Consider the following 25860-nt stretch of genomic DNA (forward strand, 5'->3'; position numbering starts at 1 on the left):
GTCTCTTTTGTAATTCCATAGTGCCCCGGGGGCACAAAAAGCAGGTGAACATGCCTGTTGAACCCCCATGGCACTATCTGTAATAGGGCCCCTGGTCCATAAGGACACATATTTTATAAAGTGGTTGCAAATAGCTGCATCGCATTAAGACATAAAATATTTACTGCTGCGTTTCATTACAAAAATGTGACCTGGAGATGGCATAAAATGTCCAAGTGGTGTTTCTTTGCTCTTCTTTCGGACCATAAATATGTATATGATTACAGTCAGATCAATCTAATAAAATATGTGGTGTTTCACTGGGCCCCTTACCACGGCTGGACTGGGAATAGCAACCAGCCCTGGCAGATTGCTGCTCGACTGACCTCGGGAACGGGTAGGGGGGAGGGTTGCTAGTGAGAAGCACCACTCTCGCTCTTGGTACAGGGAGCTGATATTGCAGCACTGCTGCAAAGCCGGCCCCCACAGGGCACAAAACTGGCCCGCACCCCTCCAGCCCACCAGGGAAAAAGCCTGCTGCCCACTATGGCCATTCCAGCCCTGCCCCTTACCACCACCTGTCACCACAGGAATATTATAAAGATCACTCCCAATGTGGAGGATCCTGCGGCCATTGTGAAAAAGGTCTTGGGTTGAGGGGCACATTACAGTTCGGTCTCTTTGCGATACATCAGTCGTTCTCATGGTGCCAGTGACAGCTCTGTGTAGGTATAATTTATTTATTTATTTTTATTTTGAAAGTTTTATAGAGCTCGAACAAGATCCTTACGGATATCAGAGAGCTTTACACACAAATGGGATAAAAAGACAAAGGAGTAATAAATAAAACAAGTCATTTTGTGCAAAGATGAGCAAATGGTTAAACAATAGAAAAAAGGTTAGGTAGCAACAGTGCATAGGTGGTCTGGTAGTACATAGTCATTTTCTGGTATCAGCCATGTCTTGCTGCACAGCAATCACATTAGAAAAAGAAATCTAGAGGTCACTAGAAAGTTTGTGAAAGACAACGTGCCTGAAGCCAAGTGTTATCTTTCATGTGCATATTGCAGTATCCATAACAAATAAGCGCAATGAAGCCTACACCAGGTGGCCGCTTTGTGTGCTGCTTGCTTTGTACAATCTGGGGTGGGTATTAGACGTATTCCAGACCAGCATTTAGTTTCTAGCCCATATTTGGTGCTATCAGGGACATGCATGTGAGCACGCAGATAGGGGGATCATTTAGCGACCTCACACTGGCCCATGGGAAGAGGATGTGGGGAGAGGATGTGGTCTCACGGCTAGACTGCCAACCTTGGAGCTGGGAAACCAATGTTCAAGCCTCGGGGTCGGCTCCACATCCTGTGATTCTGGGCGAATCATAAAGGGGCAGATTTACAAGCCCCTTTCGACACGTTTACGTCGCCATTGCGTTACTTTTGTGACGCAGTGGCAGAGTAAACACTGCGCCGCTATGCAGCATATTTACAACGCGACGCATCTAGTGAGATGCGTCACGTTGTAAAGCCCTGTGCTGCATTATACCTGCGTCAGGTATAATGTATGCAGCGTGGGCGTTCCGTCGCAAGGAAGCCCCGTAAAACTGACGCAGTGAAACCTGCAAGATTTCACTGAATCACTTTTATGTCCCTGTTGTGTCAAATCCTTACGCCTGCTTGAAGCAGGCATAAGGAGTGACACAGCATATTAGGAATAGGGCACCCCTGAGCAGTGCTGGAGTTGCGTCACACTTGCGACACAACTCCAGCACTGCGTCACCCTTAGGCCGACAGATGTGTCACGCTTCTGTCTATCCTTGCGCCACAGTGCGCCACATTGTAAATGCGGCGCATCCATGATGGGGCAAGGGGTTTTTTGAGTCACGCAAAATAACTGGCGCATCCCTGCTAATATGCAGGGATGTGCCAGTTATTGTAAATCTGCCCCTTAATCTCCCGTACCTATCCAAAAAATGAATATGACCTTGTGTAACGTAACTGGTGCTCATTTAAAGCACTCCAATACCTTGGGGTCGAATTTGCGCTATATAAATCTGCAAAAAAAGAAAAACGAACCTTTAAGAACACAGTGAACAACTGGCATTAGGAGAACACCTTTGTACAACCATCTATAAGGATTAGAAATATCTTACGGAGATGGCATCGTCTAGCTATTGATAACAGCAATAAAAAAGTGCCTCTTCAGGCAATTATGGAGTTATGGACTAAGCTCTCCTCTATCCAATGTAAAAGTTTAGCCTCGTGTTAGGTATTTTCAAAACTAATTCCATTAGCTAAATGGCCTGCAGTCCAAACTTATTTCGGTAGCCAGAGCTGTTGTTGCCATAACTCCAATGCTCAACAAACTGTGTGGAGAGCCCTCTTCCAACAAATGGTGGAATGCTTTCAAAACAGGTCTCATACCTCTTGGTCTTTTCCTCCCTACCCCCCCCCCCCCCCCCCCCCCCCCATGCCTGGCCACGTGGCAATATACTGCTTTGTCTAAGTACACTCCTAATCGTTCCAAACAGAGGTCCACACAGAAATGCTAATAAAAAAATGCCAGGTAGTGGGACAGTCCACCTGCCTTGGGGTTGGGGGAGGGGAGAGAAGTCTTCTGATGCATGTGTGTGAACAGACAGGACATGTCCACCTCCACTGAGCAGGACCCATAATACCATAGGATGCCAGCCACAACACCTTCTCATCGCCAGCAATATGCTAGAGCACTTCAAAATATGCCCTTACCAATCCTGCTAAAGGGACCAAGTACCACTAGCTTAAGTGAGCACGAGCCAATGGCACAATCAGATCTCACACTCAGGTGGGTTCCAGGAATTTAACAGCAGGCAGATCACTAACCCAGTAGAAAAAAAACAACAAGCAGCAGCACCGCTGCTCAAATAGCCTGCGTCCACGGGCCCCCTGATTACTAAAGTTACACAGCTGGAAAAAACTGAAATACCCTAGGGCGGAACCCCAGGAGCCTGAATGCGTTAAGTGAGACATGAGCACTGAACCATGCAACAGCTAAAGGGAATCAGCAAAAAAAGTAACAAAAAAACACTAGTGAAAATAAAAAGCACATTTTTAAATTGTTCCCAAGTTGCCAAAGATCCGGTCTCCCACACGATGAGCAGAAAACGTTCAACTGTCCAGAGAGGTTTGGGTGAAATTGAGTAAATCCCTGGATTCAGCCACCTTGTCCCAGACCTAGATGCACTCTCTTGTACTTTGCCACAGTAGTGTCGTCTGGGTTTTGTATTGGAGGTATGCAGTGTAGGAAGGTACCTCCTGACTATGGTTGCCCCCAACTTTTTGCCCTGTGTTTTAGCTGGTTTTTGACATAGTCGACCTGGGACCCTGCCAATCAGGACCCCAGGCCTACTGCTCTCTCTGTAAAATGGATTCCATGTACCTTAGGTACATTTCCAATTGGTACTGGGCCACCTTATCAGACCCTGTAACTCAGGGCATAGGTGTACCCAGGGCCTACCAGGGGCTGAAGCATGTATTATGCCACCCCTGGCTGGCCTCCTAAATTTGACACAACTGGCTGCATGACAGCTGGGGCAAAGTCGTGTAATCACCCTTTGCTGTAGATATAGTATACCTATATCTAACCCTAAAAATGGACACACAGATTCCTATCAGTCACTCCTATGGCAGGCCTTAACAATCCTGAGGGCAGAGTGCTTGGAATCGTGTGAGATGGTGCTCTGGCATGATCTGAGCCTGTCTGCAGCTTGCGGAACCAAGTCCTAATAGCTGTTCCATGATATCGCATACCATATACTCTTAAGTGCATTATAATCCTCACGGTTAAATGCTATCTTTGGTATTGCTTTATCAAAACATGTCGAGTAAGGTGTCATACGAATTGGAATACTAACCCCTCGCCAATTCTGGCGACGGGGTTAGCATTCCACCCTTCTAGAGGGACACGACATGTACGTAACTGTGAACCCCGGTTAAAGTTAACTGAAGCCTCAGCTCCACAAAATGGATGCTGCCACCACAGACACGAGTCTGACCCCCTGCAGCTGGGAGTCCTTCCAGCGAGGGGAGCCTGGACAAAGGGTTTCCTGTCGAGGGCGGTGCTAGCACCGTCCCAGACAGGGTTTTGTGTATCCTGGGTAGGCAGGGCTTTACAGGAAGGTGACTGCTGAGTGGCACCCCGGTGCTCACTACGCATAGGCCGGTCAGAACCAGTTCCAGGGGCACACCAGCCCCTGGCCTGGGGAAAGTCCGGCATGGGAGAGGGGTGTAACCACCCCCCTCCTAGTCCCACCCATAGGCAGGACCTAGTCACCGGGTCAGCCCCCTTTTTTAGTATAAAGATAGGAGCGGGCCCCCTGTTCAAATTAGATCATCTTTGGAATCAAGACACGACTTTCTGCGAAAGGACATCAAGATTTCTTCTTCAAGATTCTCCCTTGTGGCTAAGGAGTAGTCACCCTGCATCAAGCGGGCACCATCCTAAGAACACTGCGGTCTGCTGCAAGTCCTTCCTCCGGAATCCGACGACACAGCTCGATGAGACCCGGCTTCCCTGGCACCTCTGACCTCTACTCACCTCTACAGCAAAGCTGAGAACTGTGAGTGCGACAAGACCTCGAGGGACCAACGATCGCCAAGACTGCACGACTTCTTTGCAACAAGCCCACCGAGTCTTCCACTGGTGAGTGCTTTGGGGTCCGAGAAGCCCCAACCCTGAGCAGCTCCAGCACCGAAGATCAGCCCTCCAGCATCTCCACGATCTGCGTGGGGCCCTTCTGCTTTTTGCTGCTCACCGCGTTGTTTGGCTACTAGCTGGCTGGCTTGTGGCCTTCTTAACGACGCCCGACAACATCACTGCTGCTGGTCTGGTTGCTCCAGACTGGCCCTTGCTTCCTTCTTCAAGAGAGGCACCCCGGACCCTCCTGGTCCACTCCAGACGCCATTTTGAGTCCACCGCGTGGGCTTGAATTTGCCAAGGCTTTGTTGCCCAATCCTGAGTCCAGCGACGCCGACAGCTACATCCATCGTGGGTCAGCTCGCTCCTCCATCCTGGTCGCCGACAACGCCTCCTGGTCCGTGAGATCTGCAGAGCACAGCGTCACCCACTCACCTAGTCGAGGTGACTACCATCCGGTGCCCTCCTGGTGCCACCTGACTACTGGCTAGTAGTCACGAACTTGGTCCCCTCTGCTTTCAGGTGTCATCCATCTTCAAGATCCAGGCTTGGATCACTTCGAACTCTCTTCACTGGTCGCCTGCCAGCATCTTTCTTCCAGGCTCCTGGTCCGTCAACGAGGATTCCCGACGTCTTTTGAGACATATGCAGCTGCAGTCCCTGGGCTAGGTAACTTCGGCATTTCGGTGCCCCAGCATAGCCTCACTATCCAAGGGTCAGGATCCACTTTCGTTTTCCTCCTACCAGTTCGGGTTCGCCAGAGAACACTAACTTTCTGAAATCTAGCTACCATAGACTTTGTCCCGCATCCCGCGTGAGAGTGCACACTCTGCACCCGAGTCCCCTAGGCCTCCTAGAAGTAATCTGAAGATTCTATAGTCAAGACCTAGCGATTCCAAAGCCTATTAGTACTGTACTTACCTGCTAGTAATTTCGCATTCCACTTTCAGAGTATATGGTTTTCCGTGCCCCTCGGGCATTTGTATATACTGTGCTAACTTAAGTATTTTCGTAAGAGTTTTGTTTTGTGCTTAGTACCCTGTCCTCATAAAGAGTACAGGGCTGTTGTGATTTTAATAAATACACTGTTTATTTTCATAACACTTGTGTGGTGTCCTTTCACTGGGTATTCAAGGGGTACCTGTGTGGTATAACAGCTGGCTTAACACGCCCTCTCGATTCTTTAGCCTTAGACTGCTTGTATCCATGCTACTAGGATAGCTGGTCTATAAGGTTGACTTACAACCAATCATCAATAAGGGTTGTTTGGACTGATACAAAGTGTTCACTAGAATAGTGAACATTATATATCAGGCCAACTTCTCACTTGCAGGTTTCAAGTCCCTTCTTACAGCTCATCTTCACGAATGTGCTTCTCATCCTCTTCATCCTCTAGATCAGGCTCATCTCCTTCTTCCAAGTCATCATCATCTTACGCCGCCCAGTCCTGTCCTCCACTTTCCAGGAACTTGGCGAAGCCCTCTAGGGTGCACTCCCCATGGAAGTCAACCACCTTTCTCTCAGAGCCCGCTGGAGAGTATTCAACGTGGGAAAACTGTGGATTTTCACAGGCTCAATTACGTTAGCAGTGGAGTGTATCTTGGCGATCACAATATTCGACTGATACTTGCATTTTCACCCAGTTTGTCACAGATGGGCGCAATCTGCGGTGGCCACACCTTGGTGCATAGATTTCAACAAACACATTCTTGTTTTCATCAAAAATAACTTTGGAAGACGTTGTGTGGAGAGCTTTTAAATATAGATTGTAATTTTAGGTGATTCAGAAATTGTTCTTTAATTGGTAATAGTAATTCATAGTGTTGCGGTGGGTTCTTGGGTTTATAGGGGGATAGGGAGAGAAGTTAATTAAGCAATTATTAATTAACATTATTCAATTATCTGATTTATATTAACTATGTAAATTATGTAATACTGGTTTATTTTATTTCTATTTAAGGTGCAGGTCGGCAGGTTTGTAGTAAGTAATAATTCATTAAACATCAATTATTAATTTAGAAGTAATTATTTAACTGATTACTAATTATGTAAATTGTGTAACACTTACATATTGTGGTTATATTTTATGTGCGGGAGGCTAGGATTGTATGGGTTTAGGAAGGGAGTTAAGTAATAATTAACAATTACGTATTCATTTTGAATTCATTTTGAATTGAATATTAATTAAGTAAATTGTATAATACTTATATATTTTAGTTTTATTTTAGGTGTGGGGTACTGGGTTGATAGGGGTATAGAGTGGGACGTTCATAAAGTAATAAATAATAAACGTTTCATTATTTATTGTTAATTGATTATGTAATTGATTATAATTTTTCCAAATTATGCTATACTTATTTACTTTAGATTTGTTTTAGGTGTGGGTTGCTAGGTTTGTTGAGGTATAAGGTGGGAAGTTAATTAGGTAATAAATAATTATTTTAATATTACCCTCAGGGGGATATGTAAAATGAAGTTGCGGAGCGTGTCATTGGCCTCCTGGGCTTAACAACACGCTCCGCCACTTTGGAAACGCAAGGCTGTACCATATTTACAAGAATGTGGTGCAACCCTGCTTCTCCTCCTGCGATGGCGCTAAGTTTAACAACTTAGCGCCAACACAGGCACCCTTGCACCAGAGTGGAAGGATGTCTGTGTGCAGGGGAGGATTGGTTATGTGTAGGAAGGTGTCGCTTCCTGCATATAAAACATCCTAAAATGCACTTTGTAACTTTCATGTGTGCTGCTTCATGCAACACACATGAAAGTTACAAAATGGCATTTTTTAAAAAGGTTTGTTTATGTACAGGAAGGGTCATCTTCCTGCACATAAACAAAGCATGGCATTTTGCTCTTTCCATGTGTGCTGCACACGCCAGCACACATGGAAAAAGCAAAAACGAAGAGAAATAATGTGTTTCTCCTTGTTTCGCCAATTCAAGACCGGGATTTTCCTGGTCTTAATTTTGGGACTGCCTCCTATGTACGCCACCCTTGGACTTAGGGGGCAGGGTCAAATACGATAGGTGTTGCGATGGAACGCCCACCACAACACCCACTGCACGCCCCTTTCATGCTAAACATAGCGTGAAAGGGTGCCTTATGTACAAGGCAGCGTTAAGCCACGTTAAGTGGCTTAAGGCTACCTTGTACATAAGGCAAGGCCCCTATCGCCACGGGAACGTCACAAAAAGTGATGTTCCCCTGGCGATAGTGGCTTGTACATATGCCCCTCAGTTTTGTGTCCTTTCAGAAGAGGCTCAAATGCATGTTTCCCACGTGTGCAGAGCAGATCGCCCTATGCATGCGGACAAGTGGGACGTGACTCCTCACCAATAATTGTGGAGTGATGGTCTGGCCCACAACATGTGAAGCAAGTCTGCATTGACCATGTCACAATGGGGGCAGGCTGCATCAGTGTGGTAGAAATAGCTATTTATTTTGGCGTGGGTGAGGCAGGACCTTTGTATTACATAGAATTAGTTGTACCTAAAATGGGTTTTGTGCAGAATATTACCTGGGCCCTACAGTAAGGCAGCCTACTCCCTGTCTGTGCAGGGGCAAGCTAAACCTCCATCCCAATGGCAGTGCAAATGTGCGAGCTGCTGCGCAGTGTGGATTTGTAGTAAGTCCACAAACCAGTGAATGAGGTGATGTACCCGTATTCCTAGGCCCAGTCCCATGATATGGAGATATTGTATGTTGAGGTGTGTCAGAGGTTTGTTTTTTATGTTGCCACATGTGCACCCTAGTATCACAAGGAGAAAGTTATATAAGAGGAAATCACCCGGAGGTAAGCCGTCGTCCTCCATCAGGGACTCATATGAAATGAGGGCACCATCACAGTAAAGGTCCTCCATGGTGTGAATACCAGCTGCATGCCAGACGGTAAGTTCTGTTGATGATGTGCTGTTGTGTCCCCTAGGTGTACCAAACAGGGCTATTGCCAGCACACAGGGAGTCAGTGACCGTGTTAGGTAAAGGCATCGGAGACTGCAGCAATAGGCCACCTGTAGAAGCAGTGAGTCAGGCGATGCCATCCTAGTGCATGGGTGGCTCAACTGAAGAAATAAATAGAGGGTAGGGCCGAGGCAGGTTGCGTCACAGCGATATCAGCTAACTGCAGACCTGTCAACCATTTAGCCACCCACTGGAGTTGGGAAGCAAGGTAGTATTATTTGAGGTTTGGCACTTCTGAGTCCTCCTTGGTCTATGGGCAAGTAAAGTTTAGACAGCGCTACTTTGCATCAGTAATTACTCCAAATAAATTCCCACATGAGTTTCCCAAAGGAGTAAAAGAATGGGTTTGGGATATATAGGAGAAGATTAGCAAAATAATAAACAAGGAGATCGAGGACAACCACTATTAAGATGGCGGCACTCCTCGCCACCGATAGTCTTGGCATTCGCCAAAACGTCATTTAGGATCGTAGGGTGGTGCGCATGCAAGATTTTCAATAAATAAGTCTTTGAGTGAATGGGATGCCTGTATTCCTAGGTAGTGGTTGTCTACATTGATTCATACATTTTTCTTATTCAGTTGTTTTTATATTTTTGTGGTTTTAAAGAGTATGTGTGTGCATGTGTGTGGATATATATATTTACTGGAAAAACATAGGTTTCACGGGTGTTATAGTTAGCTGGACATTTCACCCGTACAAAACCATTGGAATTCTCCCGTTATAGTTAGTTCAGCTAACTATAGCTCGCGCGCCCGCAATCCTCTGCTGATGAAGTCACATATTACATCCCTTCACCACTGTGCAAACGCGCCCCATGGCACGTTTTAAGTTGGGGGATTAACTCCCCTTGAATCCTGAAGGTCCCTAGGGCGCAACTAGCCCACCAGCTACCTCCATTAAGCGCTACAGAGCTGCATTGCAGAGAGGTGTAAAAAGGGGCGTGGCCTCCAAACACCTCTCTGCAACGCTGCCCCCTGGCGCATACTGGAGGTTCCTGGTGGGCTAGTTGGCCCCCAGGGACCCCTAGTATTTAAGGGGAATTTGTTCCCTCTCTGCAAACGTGCCAGGGCACAATGCCGGTCTTTTTTTGTTTTAAGAAGTGGAGCTGTTTTTTTTCTTTTAATGTTAGGAGGGTGGCTGCTTTGCCACCCTCCTTAGACCATTTATGGCCCCGGGGACTCCATCCCCCGGGCCGGCCTTTGTTTATTTATTTATTTATTTTAAATTTGAGGAAGGGGTCCACATGGCCCCCCTCCCGGGCCCCTAATAGCCCTGGGGACCCCATCCCCTGGGGCTGACCCCCTCCGTTGGGGGTCATGGGGGTCCCCAATTCCCCCATGGTCCCGCCAGCTCCCCACCTCGTGCGGGAGCCGGCATTGCTTTTCCACATGGGGAGCTGCGAAGCTGCAGCTCCCCATGTGGAAATCGTCTTTGGTATTTGAAAGAGAGAGCAGGTTCCCTGCTCTCTCTTCCAAATACCAAACCAGTTTGCTATGGCAGGGCGGGAGCCGCGAGGCTCCCACCCTGCCATAGCAAACAGCAGTGTCCCGGGGTTGGGCACCCAGGGACACTGCAGGAGCCGGCCCTGAGGGGTGGCGGTCCCCAGGGCCACAACAATGCTACAGGAAGGGGGCCGCGCGGCCCCCCTCTCCACAATTTATAAAGCCCCGGGAGGTGGTGGTCCCTGGGGCTGGAGGGTCCGTCACGGACCCCCCAATTTGAATATTGAGAGGCCCGGGGAGGTGTCGGTCCCCGGGGCGTGTGGGGGTCCTAAGACTCCCCACACAGGTTTTCTATTATTTATTTTTTTAAAGCCCCAGGGGGTTGCAGTTTTATTATGTTACATTATATATATGTATATATATAAACATATATATACATGATTGTGTGTTTATATAACCCCTTCGGTGCTCATGACGAGCTCAGTTAGTCATGAGGCACAGTGCTCGTGTGCTCATGACGAGCTGAGCTCGTCATGACCACACCCATTATCATTATGACCCAGCACAGCAGAGGAATATCCTGACCAGCCAAGGTGATAATTACATGCACATAGTGTTAAATATTAGTGGAAACATTTAAATTTACATTACATTAAGTTTATATATTAAAATATTTAACATTTATTACTTTAAACTATTTATATTAAAAGATGTTTAGGTTTTGTCTATTTTTAGACGATATTAGTGTCAATTGTTTTTTTTCCTATATTTTTGTACTTACCGTTATAAGTTTAGGAGCACAATGTTGGTAAATGATATTTTTGACACAATGGGGCATATTATCAAGGACCGGTGTTAAAATTATCGCCGTTTTATCGGCATGAAACTGCCGATAAAACGGCGATAATGGGCTTGATAATACGCCCTTGTTAATTCCCATAGAAGCCCATGTTCTGGTGAGAACATGGGCTTCTATGGGAATGAAAAAGGGCGTATTATCAAGCCCATTATCGCCGTTTTATCGGCAGTTTCCTGCCGATAAAACGGCGATAATTTTAACAGCGGTCCTTGATAATATGCCCCAATGTTTTGCCACCGATATTGTTTACCACGATATTGTGTCAGCGATCCAGTCTCTGACGAATTGTAGCCGCGTACAGAACGTGCTTGCAACAGGAGAAACATTAATCCCGGAGTAGTGGAGCCAAAGCTCATGGAAAGAATGTGGGGAGCAAACGTTTAATGCATGATGTGTGAATAGGCCGCGGCACTTGTTTCTTTTGTCTCCCAAACATTTGAAGATATGACCGCATATTTGCAATTTATTATTATTATACAATAATTGCATGGTGAGTTAGTAGACTAGAGTTACGAATCAAAGTTAGAAACATATGTGGATGGCCTGCAAGATATGGGTTTCTTCCCCTCACGTCTAGACCTCTATGTCTACAATGCCAGGGAAAATCATGTTGACTGCTTACTTCCGTACATACAAAAAAGGTTAGACCTTCGGTGCTGAGTTAATCCTGAGCTTACTTCTGGACAGAATAGGTCCCCTAGGGCGAAGATGGCATACGTCGTTCCGATCCATGGGTCGATTTCTCCAGTTCTCCCTTTGGGAAAGTGGCTGGGCAAGGGCCACTTCTTCGCTGGCTTGGGCGCGTGTGCATAGGCAGTGGTCAATTTGTGCAAATGACTGAAGGTGGTGGACATCAGCACTCATTTTTAGGGTTTGGGGTTAATTTCTCATCATCAGATTTTAAACAAACAGCAAGAGAGAGAAAGCAGAAAATGTAGACAGAAGAACAAAGAGAGCGAAATAAAAACAGTGACAAAGGTAGAAAGCAGGGATAAAAAGAACCTGTAAGAGTGAAACAAAAACACAAGAAATCTGGGGCCATATTATCAAGAAAGGGCGATACATTATCGCCGCTTTTATCGGCAGGAAACTGCCACTAAAGCGGCGATAATAGGCTTGATAATATGCCCTTGTGAATTCCCATAGAAGCCCAGGTTCTGGTGTTAACCTGGGCTTCTATGGGAATTCACAAGGGCATATTATCAAGCCCATTATCGCCGTTTTAGCGGCAGTTTCCTGCCGATAAAAGCGGCGATAATGTATCGCCCTTTCTTGATAATATGGCTCATAGAGTGGAGTTAGAAAGAGGCATGAGGCGAAATCAAGACTAGGTAGCCTTGCTATTGCACAACTCTAGCATTCAGCTGTGCCGTGGTTACTTGGAAGTGACAGGCTTCTGGGAAAACTGAAGGGCAACTGCACTTCTTTTTTTAATAAATTAAACACTGTCTATGGGTACAGAAGGAAATCCACTAAAAAAAGAGGAATCTGATGTTCCTCTTGCACCACTGGTAAAGTCCATGCTGGGCAGGAAGAAATAATTTTTCGCATATAGGTCGAGTTGCATGGAACATTCTACAGAGCCTATCTGACCTAGACAGTTGAATAAGAATGAAAATCTAATGTTAAAAGGTGGGGCCAAACAATTCAGGCACTCTAGGCGCTAGATCTTCACTTTCAGAAACCACAGGAGTGCTTGGTGGCCTGCTTATTTTTGCCTGAGCCCCCGCAGAGGGCCATGTATTCCCCCCACTTGCAACACCAACTTTGTAAAATCCAAAATACTGCTGCTCACAATGGTACTTCCTCTTCAAGTGTCCTCTTGGGCACTGTTGTGAAGTGTATGTGCATGCTGCATTGTATGTCAGCCTGGCAGCCTGTTCTGTGAGGCTGCCTTAAAATGCTGAATATGTAGAATTTGAGGGTATCAAAAGACAGACAGTTGGCGAAGCAACTGGAAAGTAAGGAAGCTATTCTGCTCCCCCTTTTGGGATATTTCTTGCATACCTTTCCTCACAGACTTACTACCTGGCACCAACGTTACCCGATTTCACCACACCAGCAGGAAGCTATTTTTCTAATGTGTTTTGCTATTTACTTTGTGTGCAAGGGTTGCCAAAGAGATAACAATAAGAGCCCTTATTTAGCAGGAAACGTAAATTCAGTGGTAGTACACTTACCCAGCAAAATTATTAGACAACTGATGGTTGAGTAACCACCTCTGTATTTAGGCTGTATCATAAATTAATGGGCTATAGCTTTCACTAATTATGTTACTGGATTTATGTGTACACGTGCTTTTCCTGGTGGTAATCCAGCATGATTGTTGTATGCTGTAATGTGTCTTTTCCACTACCTATGGTGCTTTTGCAAATTCAGGGTGAACCGCTAGCATTCAACTCCTTCTTACTTACATCCAGCTTCAAGATTACCCCAGCCAGTGGTCCAACATTTGGATCCGATCCTGAACTGGTGTGAGATGTGTGGCAGGCAAATGGGAACCATGTGTCTGTTGAAGGGAACAGGCGATGACATTTTCACCAGGGCAATATCGTAGCTAGAGGGAAGGTCCATAAAGTAGTCGGTGTCAGTGTAGTTTTCATGAACCAGGATCTCCCTCACTGTCCTTCGCAGCTTCCGTGGCGTGTTCTCATACAGGTTCTGAATTCCCAGGATGACACTCCAGATGCTTGGAAAAATCCCAGTGTACCTACGGCAACAGAGAGTATATTGTGTAAGATTATCGAGATTGGGTCTACGCATCATTCAACCTTATTTTTGTGTTGAATCCTACAACCACTGCATTATCTTAAACTCTTTCCTAGCCATAGTGACACACTGTGATCAAAAGTCACCCCGCTTGTCTCCTACCAGGACCTTCTCTACAAATGTCTGCTCTCTGCCAAAGCATAGTGAACCCATAATGACCACCAGCGTGATTGAAATGCATAGTATACACCCCCAAGCAAAACTACATACACATCCATACACTAGCCACAGGTTAGGACTCCACTGCAGTGGTGTTTGTGAGGTCCTTTTGAGGCATGATCTAATACCATTGACAAACTGGCAGCTGGATCCCACTTGCGCCAGTGTATTTTGGTTTTCTGCAGGACAATACCCAAGGCATTCCATAGTCAACCACTGGTGGCTTCAGGTAGGAGTATGGTGAAAAAGGAATGGAGAGTTAAAAGCAAAGGAGCATTGATCAGTGAAAAACCGAGAGTTGGGTCACTGGACAGTTCCAAAATAGAGTACTGGAGAAGGATGAATTAAATAATGTACAGAGATGGAATGCAACGATTCTGGAGATACAAGGAGGATGGAGGGAAAGAGACATGAAGGGAGAGAGGAGGAAAAAAGGTTACGTACTGGTGATACAAATTAGCCATCACAGGTTTTTCCATCGAATGCTGACATGTTGGGGCAGATTCACAAGAACTGATGCATCTCTGCAGAGATGCATCAGTGCCCCAGTTAATTTGCGTCACGGAAAAAAACTTTGAGCCACCATAGATGCATCACATCTACAATGCGGCGCAAGGATTAATAGATGTGTGACGCATCTATTGGCGTCAAGGCAACACATTGCTGGAGTTGTGTCACAAGCGCAACGCAACTCCAGCAGTGCTCTGGGGCGGTTTATACTTATTGTGCTGCGTCACTCCTTAAGCCTGCTTCAAGCAGCCATAAGGTTTTGACGCAGGTGCATCGTAAAAGTGACTCAGCGTCACTTTTACGAGGCTTTCTTGCGTGGGAATGCCCACCCTACATACATTATACCTGGCATATGTATAATGTAGCGCAGGGCTTTACAAGGTGACGCATCTCCCTAGATGCGTCACGTTGTAAATATGTCGCAACATGACGCATTGTTACTACGCCGCTGCGCCACAAAAGTGGCGCAACGGCTGCGTAAAAGTTTCACAAGGGTCTTGTAAATTTGCCCCACAGAATATCAAAATACCTGTGTGGGATATCTAAGAACCTCCGTGCACGAAACGGTCCTGGAACAGAGTAGTGCATTTTTCTACGTTCAAAAGGTGCCTCTGCAGCTGCAACATTTCTATTCTTTTAATATGATAATAATACATAAAAAAATAAAAAATCTAAATAGTTTCAAAAATCACAAGCATCACTAGTGTTGCTATAGTGTTTATTATTCTGACGACTTTCAAAGATTGCTTTTGAAAAAGCATCAGTTCCTGCAAGCACACACCTCGCCGTAAAGGTGAAACAGCGCTGTCACTCTTATAGAGCCAGCCCTCTATAATCCAGAATGCATTACAGTGGAAGCTGTTTCTTAGTTTGTTTTTTATTTCCAGTGAAGGAAATAAAATTACATGAAACCCTCCATTACAAAGGTTCTATAAGGGAGAAGGGGCCTTTTCTAAATGTAATACAGCTAATCCCAAACGGTAACAGGTAAGTAATGTGTTCTCCTTATGAGAACTTTATTCAAATAAACGAATACAGGGTAATTCCTTCCAAGGATTTGCGAAAGATGTGAGAAATGGGAGGAAAGGAAAGTCAATAAGGATGGCACTCGTAAAATGCATTTGCTGAGGGAAAGTTGGCTTTTTGGGGGCCAACTTTGGAGGTAAACTTAAAGAGCCTCATCCTGACCCGTGAATTACAATCTCAGAAAAACTATGGCCTCTCTATAAAAATATTTCAAAACTCATCCATGGATGTTTAGAACATTTAGTAATGTATGGAAGCAACCAGAGCTAGTCGAACGAGTCTCGAACATCTGGGAGCTACCTTGTCTCAGCAAGCAATGGTGCAGATAAACCGCATAAACCCCCTTTTGCTTAGCAGTGCAGTTATTAAATGAGCGGTCACATTTTCAGCACAGCAGCAGAAAAGAGGTAATGTTCTATCAATCACCCTAATGGTCATAGCATTTAATTTAATTTAATTGTGGGTTTCTAACGCGCTAGAATCGACTCCCGAAGGAGTATCTCTGCGCAATAGACCACTGGGGAACCCGTCCTGGCTTTCCCTGTGAGATGTTCCCTCCTGGGTATCTCCAAGGTGAAACCAGGCATCCCCAGCGTATGTGGGGGGCCGTTGTGGAGATGAGTCAAGCTAATGCCCAGAGTTGCTGAGTGTGATCCCTGGTTAGAGTAGGCACCAAGGTGAGAATTGTCGAGTCCGCTGACCCTGGTCCACGACCCTGCCGCGTCGGGAATTGAACCCTGGTCCCGGGCCGTCCTCTGCTCGCGGGTCTGCCGCCTCTAACCAGTGAGCCACACCACTCCACTAACATAACAGTCAAAGTAGTATACCTTGAAAATGAGCACAGCTGAAAGGAGACATGTTAGGCACAGATCTTCCGTTATTTAATACATGAGAGAAATGTTGACTTTGACCTCTGTAGAGCAGAGGCTGCTGGAGCTCTCCCGGGGATATCGTGCCTAGCCAGCTGGAAGGTCGCAACCTGTGATAGGTCAGACTACATAGTCAGAGCTCCGACTTCATGTTTGTCAACTTCAGAATCAGCTCCAAAGACGTGGAAGAGACCAGCACTTAGAATAGTCCTGAGAGCCAGACAATTTCCTAAGAAAGAAAGTGAGCTTCTGCTTTCTATGGTGCTTTTTTGTGGAAAGATATTTAGGGAGATCATTCCCTGTCAGGGACTTGCCTGAAGGGGAAGGGAAACATTTTGGTGTGTCTCTATGTGCCATGTGCAAAAATAGTTTCTCAATCTGCTCCCCGTCAGCCTCCAGATACATTCAGTAGCCAGAGTTGCGAGCCAGACTCGGAGCGGTGACACCACATGCAGATATTGTGTGGGTCCGACAAGGACCTCTTTCAGCTGCACTATATCCAGGGGTGTTGGAGTCGTGGCAGAGATCACATGGCGCCAGAAGGTGATGGTGGAGATTTATTGCTTGGGAAAACGTTTCTGTATCCAGTCTGGTGCCCGGGGGATATTCATAAGGTGAGGAATCTGTGGGAAGATAAATCCATCAGAAAGAGGTTGATAGAGAGATGGGAGTAAAAAGAGAGGTGAGGAGGAGGGTCTAGACTGCCACAAGCGGAGAGCGAGGCTGTGACATTGCCAAGAGGAACATCCTGTTGGACAATTTCAAGCATAATTTGCGTTTCATGCGGTAAAGTAGCACTTCAAGCCCCAACCTCTTGGCCATAGTGCCCTCATCCCTGTACTTACGAAAAGCAGCGAGCAGCAGTCAGCACCCAACGGCTGGAGACCAAGGATCCCCCGCACCTGTGGAGGTCGTACAGACGTAGGCTGACCTGCCAGGGCCACTCTTCAGCCTGGCCTTCACCAAGTTGGTGGCTTCGTCTGAATGGCACCCGGCCACACACTGCAAACCAAGAAAAGATGGGAGTAAGAGACAAGCATAGGTGCTTCACGTGCAAACACTCAATGAAGCCCAGAAAGCTCGGGCGTTATTGGGTGAAACTAACGTATGCTCAGAAATCCAATAATGGAATAAGTTAGACTGCACTGAATTAGCGAGACTTATTATGTGAAGAACGAGTCAATGGCAGTCACGTAAGGAAAGGTGCTATAAATGCTAAGTCCAGATTTTAAAACCAGCTCTTTTATTTCACTATATTCTATGGTCGTGGGCAAATGCCTTTATTTTCCTGTACCTCAAGTCATTCCTCTTAAGAAACTGCTAACAGTATTATTGCTGTTTAAAGAACACTGGACATATAAATAACAAATATTGCCTAGTAGGTGTCAAACAAGAACGGCTCTCAACCTTCAATGACGTGGGGGTTTGGATCAGTCAAGGATCAGACTGCTCCCTGCAAGTGAAAAACGACCAAAGAAGGATGCTGTGACAGCACTAAGGGCCAGATGCACAACGCTTTTTAGCGTGCACAAACGGGTCTTAGATCCATTTACCCACGCTAAAAAGCATGGGCCCATGTACAAACAGTATTTTGCGACTCGTAAATAAATTGCGACTTGCAAAAAACTGTTTTGTGATTCGCTATTAGGAAGGGGCGTTTCCTTCCCAATAACGACCGGAAAGCTTTTTACTAATGTTTTGCATCCGCAATTGTGGCCGCAAAACACTTGCAAATTACCACCTAATTCAAGTAGGTGGTAATGCATTCGCAAATGGGAATGGGTCCCCAGGGGACCCCTTCCCCTTTGCAAATGCCTGCAATAATATTTTTTAAGGGCAGGCAGTGGTCCCAGGGACCACTGCCTGCCCATAAAAAAATGAAACAAAAACATTTCCTTTTTTTTAAATGCATCCTGTTTTCCTTTAAGGAAAACAGGATGCATTAAAAAAAGCTGCTTTATTTAAAAGCAGTCCCAGACATGGTGGTCTGCTGAGACTAGCAGGCCACCATCCCTGGGAGGGCCTGTCATTCCCAATGGGCTCATAAACTGCGAAAGGCTCATTAATATTCATGATCCTGGCAAATTTGCAACCCCATTGCAAATCGCAAACAGTGTTAAACACACTGTTGACATGCCAAACAGCGCCTTTCAAATTGCGAGTTGTAAATGCGACGCAATTTTCGAGGCGCTATTTCAGGTCGTACATCTGGCCCCTAATGTATTGAAGACTTTGGGCCAGATGTATCAACAAACCATTTTGCGATTTCCTAATTGCGAATCATTACGATTGGCAATTAGAAAATTGCAAAACGGAATGCATGAAAGTGTATAAAGTCCAGTCCTGTGCACACGTGTTCTTGTCGTTTGGATGTCTGATCCAAGGTTGAAATTAAAACCAGTATAGTCTTTTGTAAGAATTATTTTTCTTTATTTCAGAGAACAGCACAAGTTCGAGCCAACACATGTTTTGTCATTGGGGTAATAACCCTCAACTTCTTCAGGGCTGTTTGCCTACCCAACTGGCACTTTTATGCCTGGTTCCCGGTTATACTTCCGACCCGGCTAGGTCTTTCCAATTAAGTATCTTGTGTCCAAAAGAGTATGATTCACCAATCTTTTAAACATTAAAATTCTTTACCAACAAAATTGTAGCAGCAGTGTGTATGTTAGAATCCATATGAACGGTGTGTGTCTTGAAAGTCTAAAGCGAGTACACTATCCTTTACCAAGACAACGGGTGAAGTATGCTTAGAGATCTGAAGCGTGTAAATTGATCCTGTCCTCACTGCCGGCGAAGTGTTCTGAACCGGAGGTGTTCAACACTTTCTGCAATTCCTAGTGAATAGCTAATTACCTGCCTCATGAATATTATTGAGGTAGGTCGCAATTTGCGACCCCCTTCGATTAGCATAAATCATGGTGGCCAGCTGGGGCCAGCAGACCACCATGTCTTTGATTGCTTTTAAATAAAGCAATTTTTTTTGTGGTAAAGCAGACTATTTTTCTTAAAGGAAAACGGAATGCTTTACAAAAGAGAAAATGAAAACGTTTCCATTCATTTTCTAAGAGTAGGCAGTGGTCGGTGGGACCACTGCTTGCTCTTAGAAAATGTATTTACAGACATTCACAAAGGGGAAAGGGTCCCTTGGGGACCCCTTCCCATGTGCAAATTGGTTACCACCTACTTGAAGTAGGTGGTAAAATGTGAATGTTTTGCTACCACATTTGCAAAATATTCATGCATACTGATGCGATTCGGAATTAGGAAGGGATGGACTAAACGCCCCTCTCTGAAAGCAAATTGCAAACCCATTTTGCGATTCGGGGTTACCGAATTGCAAAATAGGGTTTCCTGCTTCAGAAGGGCATTTTTATGCGTTTGCGAAGGCAAACACTGCTTGATGCATCTGGCCCTTTGTCATTTCAGATGACTTGAGCCAGTGGAAACTGAAGTGAAACATGCTGCTATTAAGTAAGTGCAACCAGGTCTCCAATGCTCCTTAAGAGAAGTGAGGTACATGGAGAGAAGTCCCAATTACAAGTCCTCTGTAACCCTCGATGCTTAGGGGTAAATGGCTTATGGAGAATCCTAATCATGATTACGTAGGAATCAGTAAACAGACGTTGTCTATCCTCCGTGATCAATATTGGAATAGGTCTGTCTTCTCAGTTCCCAGATGTGCCTGGGGTACCGTTCATCCTGTGTGGGAATGGTAATGCAGATTTACTTCCCAACATGTAATGTAACTCTTAGGTGTCAAAGCACTGTGTATGAACCAGATCTGTTATACAACTAAAACGAATACGTGTGATCAAAATAACCTAAGTGAACTCTGTTTTGAAAATGCATGCTGCATCAGTCAGTCAGTCAATTTGCTTTCTTCGTTTCATTTGGGGCCATAAAAGTTACATAAATAACACATACATGACATTTTAACAATTTCAAAAACAAATCCGCTTTTTAACAGAAACAATATGTTAACATTATTTACAATTTCATACATAGAACAACAGTAAAAGACGTGGTTCAGTGACCCACTTTCCACACAACAAGAATAGATTTCGAGCTTAGCCTCTATAGAACTCCTGCATCTTACCACAGCTTTCAGTAAAGAGCAAACATCATAAAAAACGTCATAGTGGTTTAAAAACTGAAGATAAATCAAAGCATCCCTGCATATCTTCAGCCTCAAGGATCTTACAATTGGCTTTATGAATAATTGTGCATAAGGTTTGTAAAATTTGCAAAAAAACATAAAATGGCTGGGAGTTTGGTCTGACACATCGTCACAAGGACATGTTGGAAACGCTCATTAACTGCCACACAGTGCCTGCCTTAAAACAAAATAGCAGTGATCCACACTCTTCAAATGCTATGTAAGATCTTCAAGTGGCTACCTCGACACACAAGAGACACAGTGACACAAACCCTCATCACCAGCCGATTGGACTACAGCAAAGCTCTCTACGTAGGAATCGCCGCACACTTTCTTCAGAAACTTCAGTTTATACAGAACTCCAAAGCCAGACTCATACTCAGCCTTCTCCAACGAACCCACATCACACCCCACCTCAGGAAACTCCACTGGCTCCTGGTACATACGAGATGCCAATTCAAGCTGCTGCCCCATGCACACAGTGTTCTACACAACCAAGGATCCACCTACATTAGCCACTGTCTAAACTTCCACCAGCCATTGCATAGACTACACTCTGCCTCCCTTTCACTTGCCCATACTCTCGCCATCTACCGAAACAGAAGTGGAAGATGTTCCTTCTCTCCCATCGCAGCAAAGCCTAGAACAGCCTCCCAATGCATCTCGAGACCATCACCTCTCTTACGGAGTTCCGAATGGCCCTCAAGACCTGGCTGTTCGAATAAGCATCTAGGGCCTGCAAGCACATGGGTACCCATCAAGTGATTAGCCATGCTTTATAAATCATGATTAATTGATTTATTGGTCTCTCTCAGTGTGAAAAAGCAGTATTTAAAGACAATATAGGCTCCATAGGTACAAAAAAACACAATATAATCTTTAACAGAGAATGTACATATTTCAGACTGAAGTCTCTGCGATTTACAATACTCTAAAAAATGAAGCTTCACTAATAACCTGTTTGATTTTTTTACAGGGCAAGGTGCGTCTTAAAACCTTATAGCAGTGGCATAGCTAGGGGGTGGGCAGTTGGGGGCAGTCCGCCCCAGGCGGCACAATTTTGGGGGCGGGCGCGCGGCACTGGTGGCCTGTTGCGGCCTTTAAATTTATTTGGGGAAACTGTGTCCCCAAGTAAACTATAAATGCTGCGCGCAGTTATAAAGTGCGTACTGCGCACACTGACCTGCTGCTGTTATAACTGCAGCGGCAGTCACACTGCTTCAAAAATTGCAGCCACTACGTCCCGGTCCCACGTTTGAATTTGCTGAGGAGCTCAGCTCTTAACTGTTGGGCCCGCAGGTCCGTCCCAGCCTCCAGGCCCGTCAATCAGTCTTATAGTGCGAGCGCTACCAATGACAGCCCTGGTGGCGACATTATGTGATTTATTATTTTGGCCAGCCCTGCCCTCGCGTTGCGATGAGAACGACATAGCACCGCTGTGCACTCTCGCGCTCATTTTGGCCTGGGGCAGTCGGTGCTGTGCTGCTCTCTGGGCGATTTGCTGGATCTCTGGCTGCTGATTAAGTTTGAATCATCACAAGTGAGGCAAGAGGAGAGCTTTCAGAGGGCAGAGGGGATATTTAGTGAGTGGCAGCAAAGCTGCCAACTGGGCTTTAAGTGGGATGAAAAAACTGGGGAGGTGTCTCTAAAAGGGGGGTGGCCGATTTAATTAAGGGCGTGGATTTAAAACACTTACACTTAAAATCTGTGTTTATCATAGTGTGCCAAAGACTTGTATTTTGCTGTTTCTGTCATTGCATTCAGATATGTGATACAACAAGTATCATTTGGGGTCTGTAAAAGATCTTGGCAGCTGAAAAGGAAAGGGTGGGATGAAGAAGTGCATCATTGATTGTAGCTTTTTAATGTTTCAGTGGTTGATGTTTTAAATTGACTTTTTTATGGAAATAGCCTGAGCGGTTGTTCGTGGGAAATGAGAAGTGACTGTCATTGAAGCATGGAATATATTGTCCTAATCCATGTGATATTTACCCTTATCCACTTTGGTTTGTAAATGTAGATTCTAAAGTTATCTTGAGAGTTTAAGGATTTCCTTGTAGATCTTTTTTAGCCCATAGAGTGTTTGGTAGTCTAGCCTTTCTCCAACTCATTTTTAAGCAGTCCTCCAGTGTCTCCCGTTGAGTGATATGTTCAAATCTTATTCAGAGTTTTTGTTATGAAAAGCTTCACAAGGCCCTGTCATCTTGAAAGCATTGGCGATGGTGATAATGTGTTGTCAGGCACTGGTGAAAACCTGAATCTCTTTAATCTTTGAGCGTCACCATATTCATGGTTCTAACTGCAGATTCTTCACCCTGTGACTACTCCCCAGCACCAGACTGGATACAGAGATTTTTTCTCAGCTATTCCCTTGCACATTGATGGGTTCCATCGTGCGGCTCTGTTCCGTCCCATCCTGAAAGTGATGCTGGGACCCTACATGCACCTCCATGCACTGACATTAGTTGCTTAATTTCCATGGGACAGATCCCGAGCTCACTCCCTTGATTTCAGTGGCAGACCTTCCAAGAGCCTTTCTTGCCCTTTAATAAAGTCAGGAACTTGCACCCTAGTTAATAAACAAACAGCCAGAAGGCATAAGCCAGCGTCAGGGGGCCCATTCTTTCTCCTGTAACACACAACACTGGAAAGTTTAAATGTTCGGGCCTCCACCAGCAGGCTGAGCCATACACCCCACAAGACACGGAGTTGTAACGCATGGAAGTGTTAGGCTGATGCATATTGGCAAATGGCCTAGGGGTTATTTCGATGCAGATAAAAAGTGTCTTAAGAGTGTGGTAGGTGATTATAAAAGAGAGGTCGGTAAAGCCATTTTATGCTAATAATATTCTTGGGGCCAACAATGGGGCAAAAAAGGTTTTTGAAATTCTTCAGGGACTAACAGACTTGGATTGCTCAAAGCAAGAAGTTACATCTTCCTAGGAACTCTGTGATGATCTGGCTTATTTCTTTGATAAAAATATCAGCAAGATTTTGGAAGACATTATTACATCTGTTAAGACAGCATCCTCTGATCTGAGACACTGTTCAGAGCCACTGGTGACCAGAGCTTTACCGAACTATCGGTGCTAAGTGCCACTATGACCCTAAAGGACTCTGCTGACAACCATAATGGCAGGCTTAACATGTGATGCTATCTCGGAGGAGACCTTCTTAGATATCACCTAGTCCACTACCTCGGGATCTCCCTTGGATCCCCTAACGCACAAGTTACTACTTGTGTAACGATATATCTGTAAGAGACATTAGTTAGTGATAGATTCCTTACCTTAGAATATCCCCAGGCGTCAGACTGGATCCGGAAACTTTTGCGTAGCAATACCCCTGCGCGCCGGTAGGCGTCGTCTGCGGCTCCGCGTCCGTCGTCGGCGTCGTGAGCGCCGGGATGACGCCGTCGGAGTACTTAGACGGCGCCCTTGCGCGCTGACGTCAGTTCTGACACACAGCTTTTCCGCGCCAGATACGCAGAGCCATGAGAGAACTAACACTGGTGCCATGAAACTAGGGCCCTGAAAGGGGATGACCTTAACCCTAGATATCGGTTCGCAGAACGGGGAGGATGGGTGGGTCGGTAAGGAATCTATCACTAACTAATGTCTCTTACAGATATATCGTTACACAAGTAGTAACTTGTGCATCTGAAAGAGACACGTTAGTGATAGATTCCTTACCTTAGAATAGATACCCGAGCAATACCAACCCCGGTGGTGGGTCTGCGAACCAATATCACACGAGAAAGTCCTGGAGGACGGAATGGCCAAAGAAGCCATCCCTCCGGACTTGACTGTCCAGGCAGTAGTGTCTTGCAAACGTGTGCTGCGAGGCCCACGTAGCTGCCTGGCAGATGTCCTGTAAGGGGACTCCTCGGCCCAGGGCAGTTGTTGTCGCCGTGGCCCGAGTGGAGTGAGCCCGCAGCCCAGCCGGGGGCTCCTTCCTCGCCATGGAGTAACATGCTTGAATACACAAGATGATCCACCTAGAGATGGTCCTCTTGTGTACAGCCTTTCCCTTCTTCGCGCCCACGTAACCAACAAAGAGTTGGTCATCCACCCGGAATTGGCGTGTGCGATCTAAGTAGTAGGAGAGCGCACGTTTTGGATCCAGACGGTGGAGCCTCTCTTCCTCTTTCGAGGGATGCGGAGGCGGAAAGAAGGTGGGCAAAGTGATGGACTGCCCGATGTGGAAGGCCGTGACAACCTTGGGCAGAAAGGAAGGTCGTGTACATAACACCACCTTGTCAGGATGAACAGACAGGAAAGGTGGAGAAGAAGAAAGAGCCTGGAGCTCACTCACTCTCCTGGCAGAGGTGATGGCAACCAGGAAGGCAGTTTTCAACGTGAGAAGATGGAGAGGACAGTTATGGAGTGGCTCAAAGGGAGCACACATCAGGTAAGTGAGAACAAGATTCAAGTCCCACTGGGGCATCACGAAGGGAACAGGAGGGAACATGTGCGTGATGCCCTTCAGAAATCTACTTACAATGGGGGACTTGAATAAAGAAGGCTGATCAGGTAGCCTTAAGAAGGCAGATAGAGCAGAAAGGTACCCTTTAAGAGTGCCCAGAGCAGAGCCCTGCTGGGCCAGGGAAAGAAGGAAGAGCAGCACTTCCGAAAGGGGTGCAGAGAGAGGATCCACAGCCTTTGCTGTGCACCATGCCACAAATCTGTTCCACCGGCAGGCGTATAACGACTTTGTGGAGGGACGCCTGGCTGCCAGAATGATATCACAGACTTCAGGAAACAAGTCAAATGGCCTCAACTGCCGCCCCTCAATCTCCAAGCTTGTAGGTGGAGACTGGACAGGTTCGGGTGCAGGACCGTCCCCTGCTGCTGCGACAGAAGGTCCTCCCGAAGAGGCAGACGAATCGGGGGATCGACTGACATGCTGAGTAGCTCGGGATACCAGTATCTTCGTGCCCAGTCCGGAGCCACAAGGATAACCTGGGCTCGGTCGCGCCTGATCTTCTTCAGCACTCTGGGCAGAAGTGGTATAGGCGGAAAGGCGTACAACAGACCGCAACTCCACTCGCGACGAAAAGCTTCTTCGAGCGAGTGCCGCCTTGGAAATTCCAAAGCGCAGAACTGATGACATTGCGCGTTCTCTTCTGTGGCGAATAAATCTAACCAAGGCTCTCCCCACTGCTGAAAGAGACCTTACGCCACGTCCGAGTTCAGACGTCATTCGTGATCCATCATGCACCGACGGCTGAGTTTGTCCGCCCTGGCATTTAGAGAGCCTGCCAGGTGTTGAACCACCAGGGTCACGCCCTGATGTTCCAGCCATTGCCATAGGTGCAGAGCCTCCTGGCAAAGGGTCCACGACCCCACCCCGCCTTGTTTGTTGCAGTACCACATGGCGGTGGTGTTGTCGGTGAACACTTGCACTACACGTCCCCGGACAGAGGGGAGGAATGCCTTCAGTGCTAGACGAA

The 25860-nt window shown here is 46.1% G+C and overlaps 1 protein-coding gene across 1 annotated transcript in view; it reads right to left on the reverse strand.

The window, feature by feature from the left end:
- The window catches only part of LOC147703646 (polyserase-2-like), a 1078318-nt gene that overhangs the window by 225638 nt on the left and 826820 nt on the right, over positions 1-25860 (reverse strand). The window contains exons 12-13 of the mRNA XM_086929536.1: positions 17095-17251; positions 13331-13626 (exon numbers count right to left, since the gene is read on the reverse strand). Of these exons, the coding sequence (XP_086785662.1) occupies positions 13331-13626; positions 17095-17251 (453 nt within the window). The remainder of the gene's footprint in view (positions 1-13330; positions 13627-17094; positions 17252-25860) is intronic.

This window comes from Lissotriton vulgaris, chromosome 7 (genome assembly GCF_964263255.1).
Source record: "Lissotriton vulgaris chromosome 7, aLisVul1.2, whole genome shotgun sequence".
Taxonomy (NCBI): Eukaryota; Metazoa; Chordata; class Amphibia; order Caudata; family Salamandridae; genus Lissotriton; species Lissotriton vulgaris.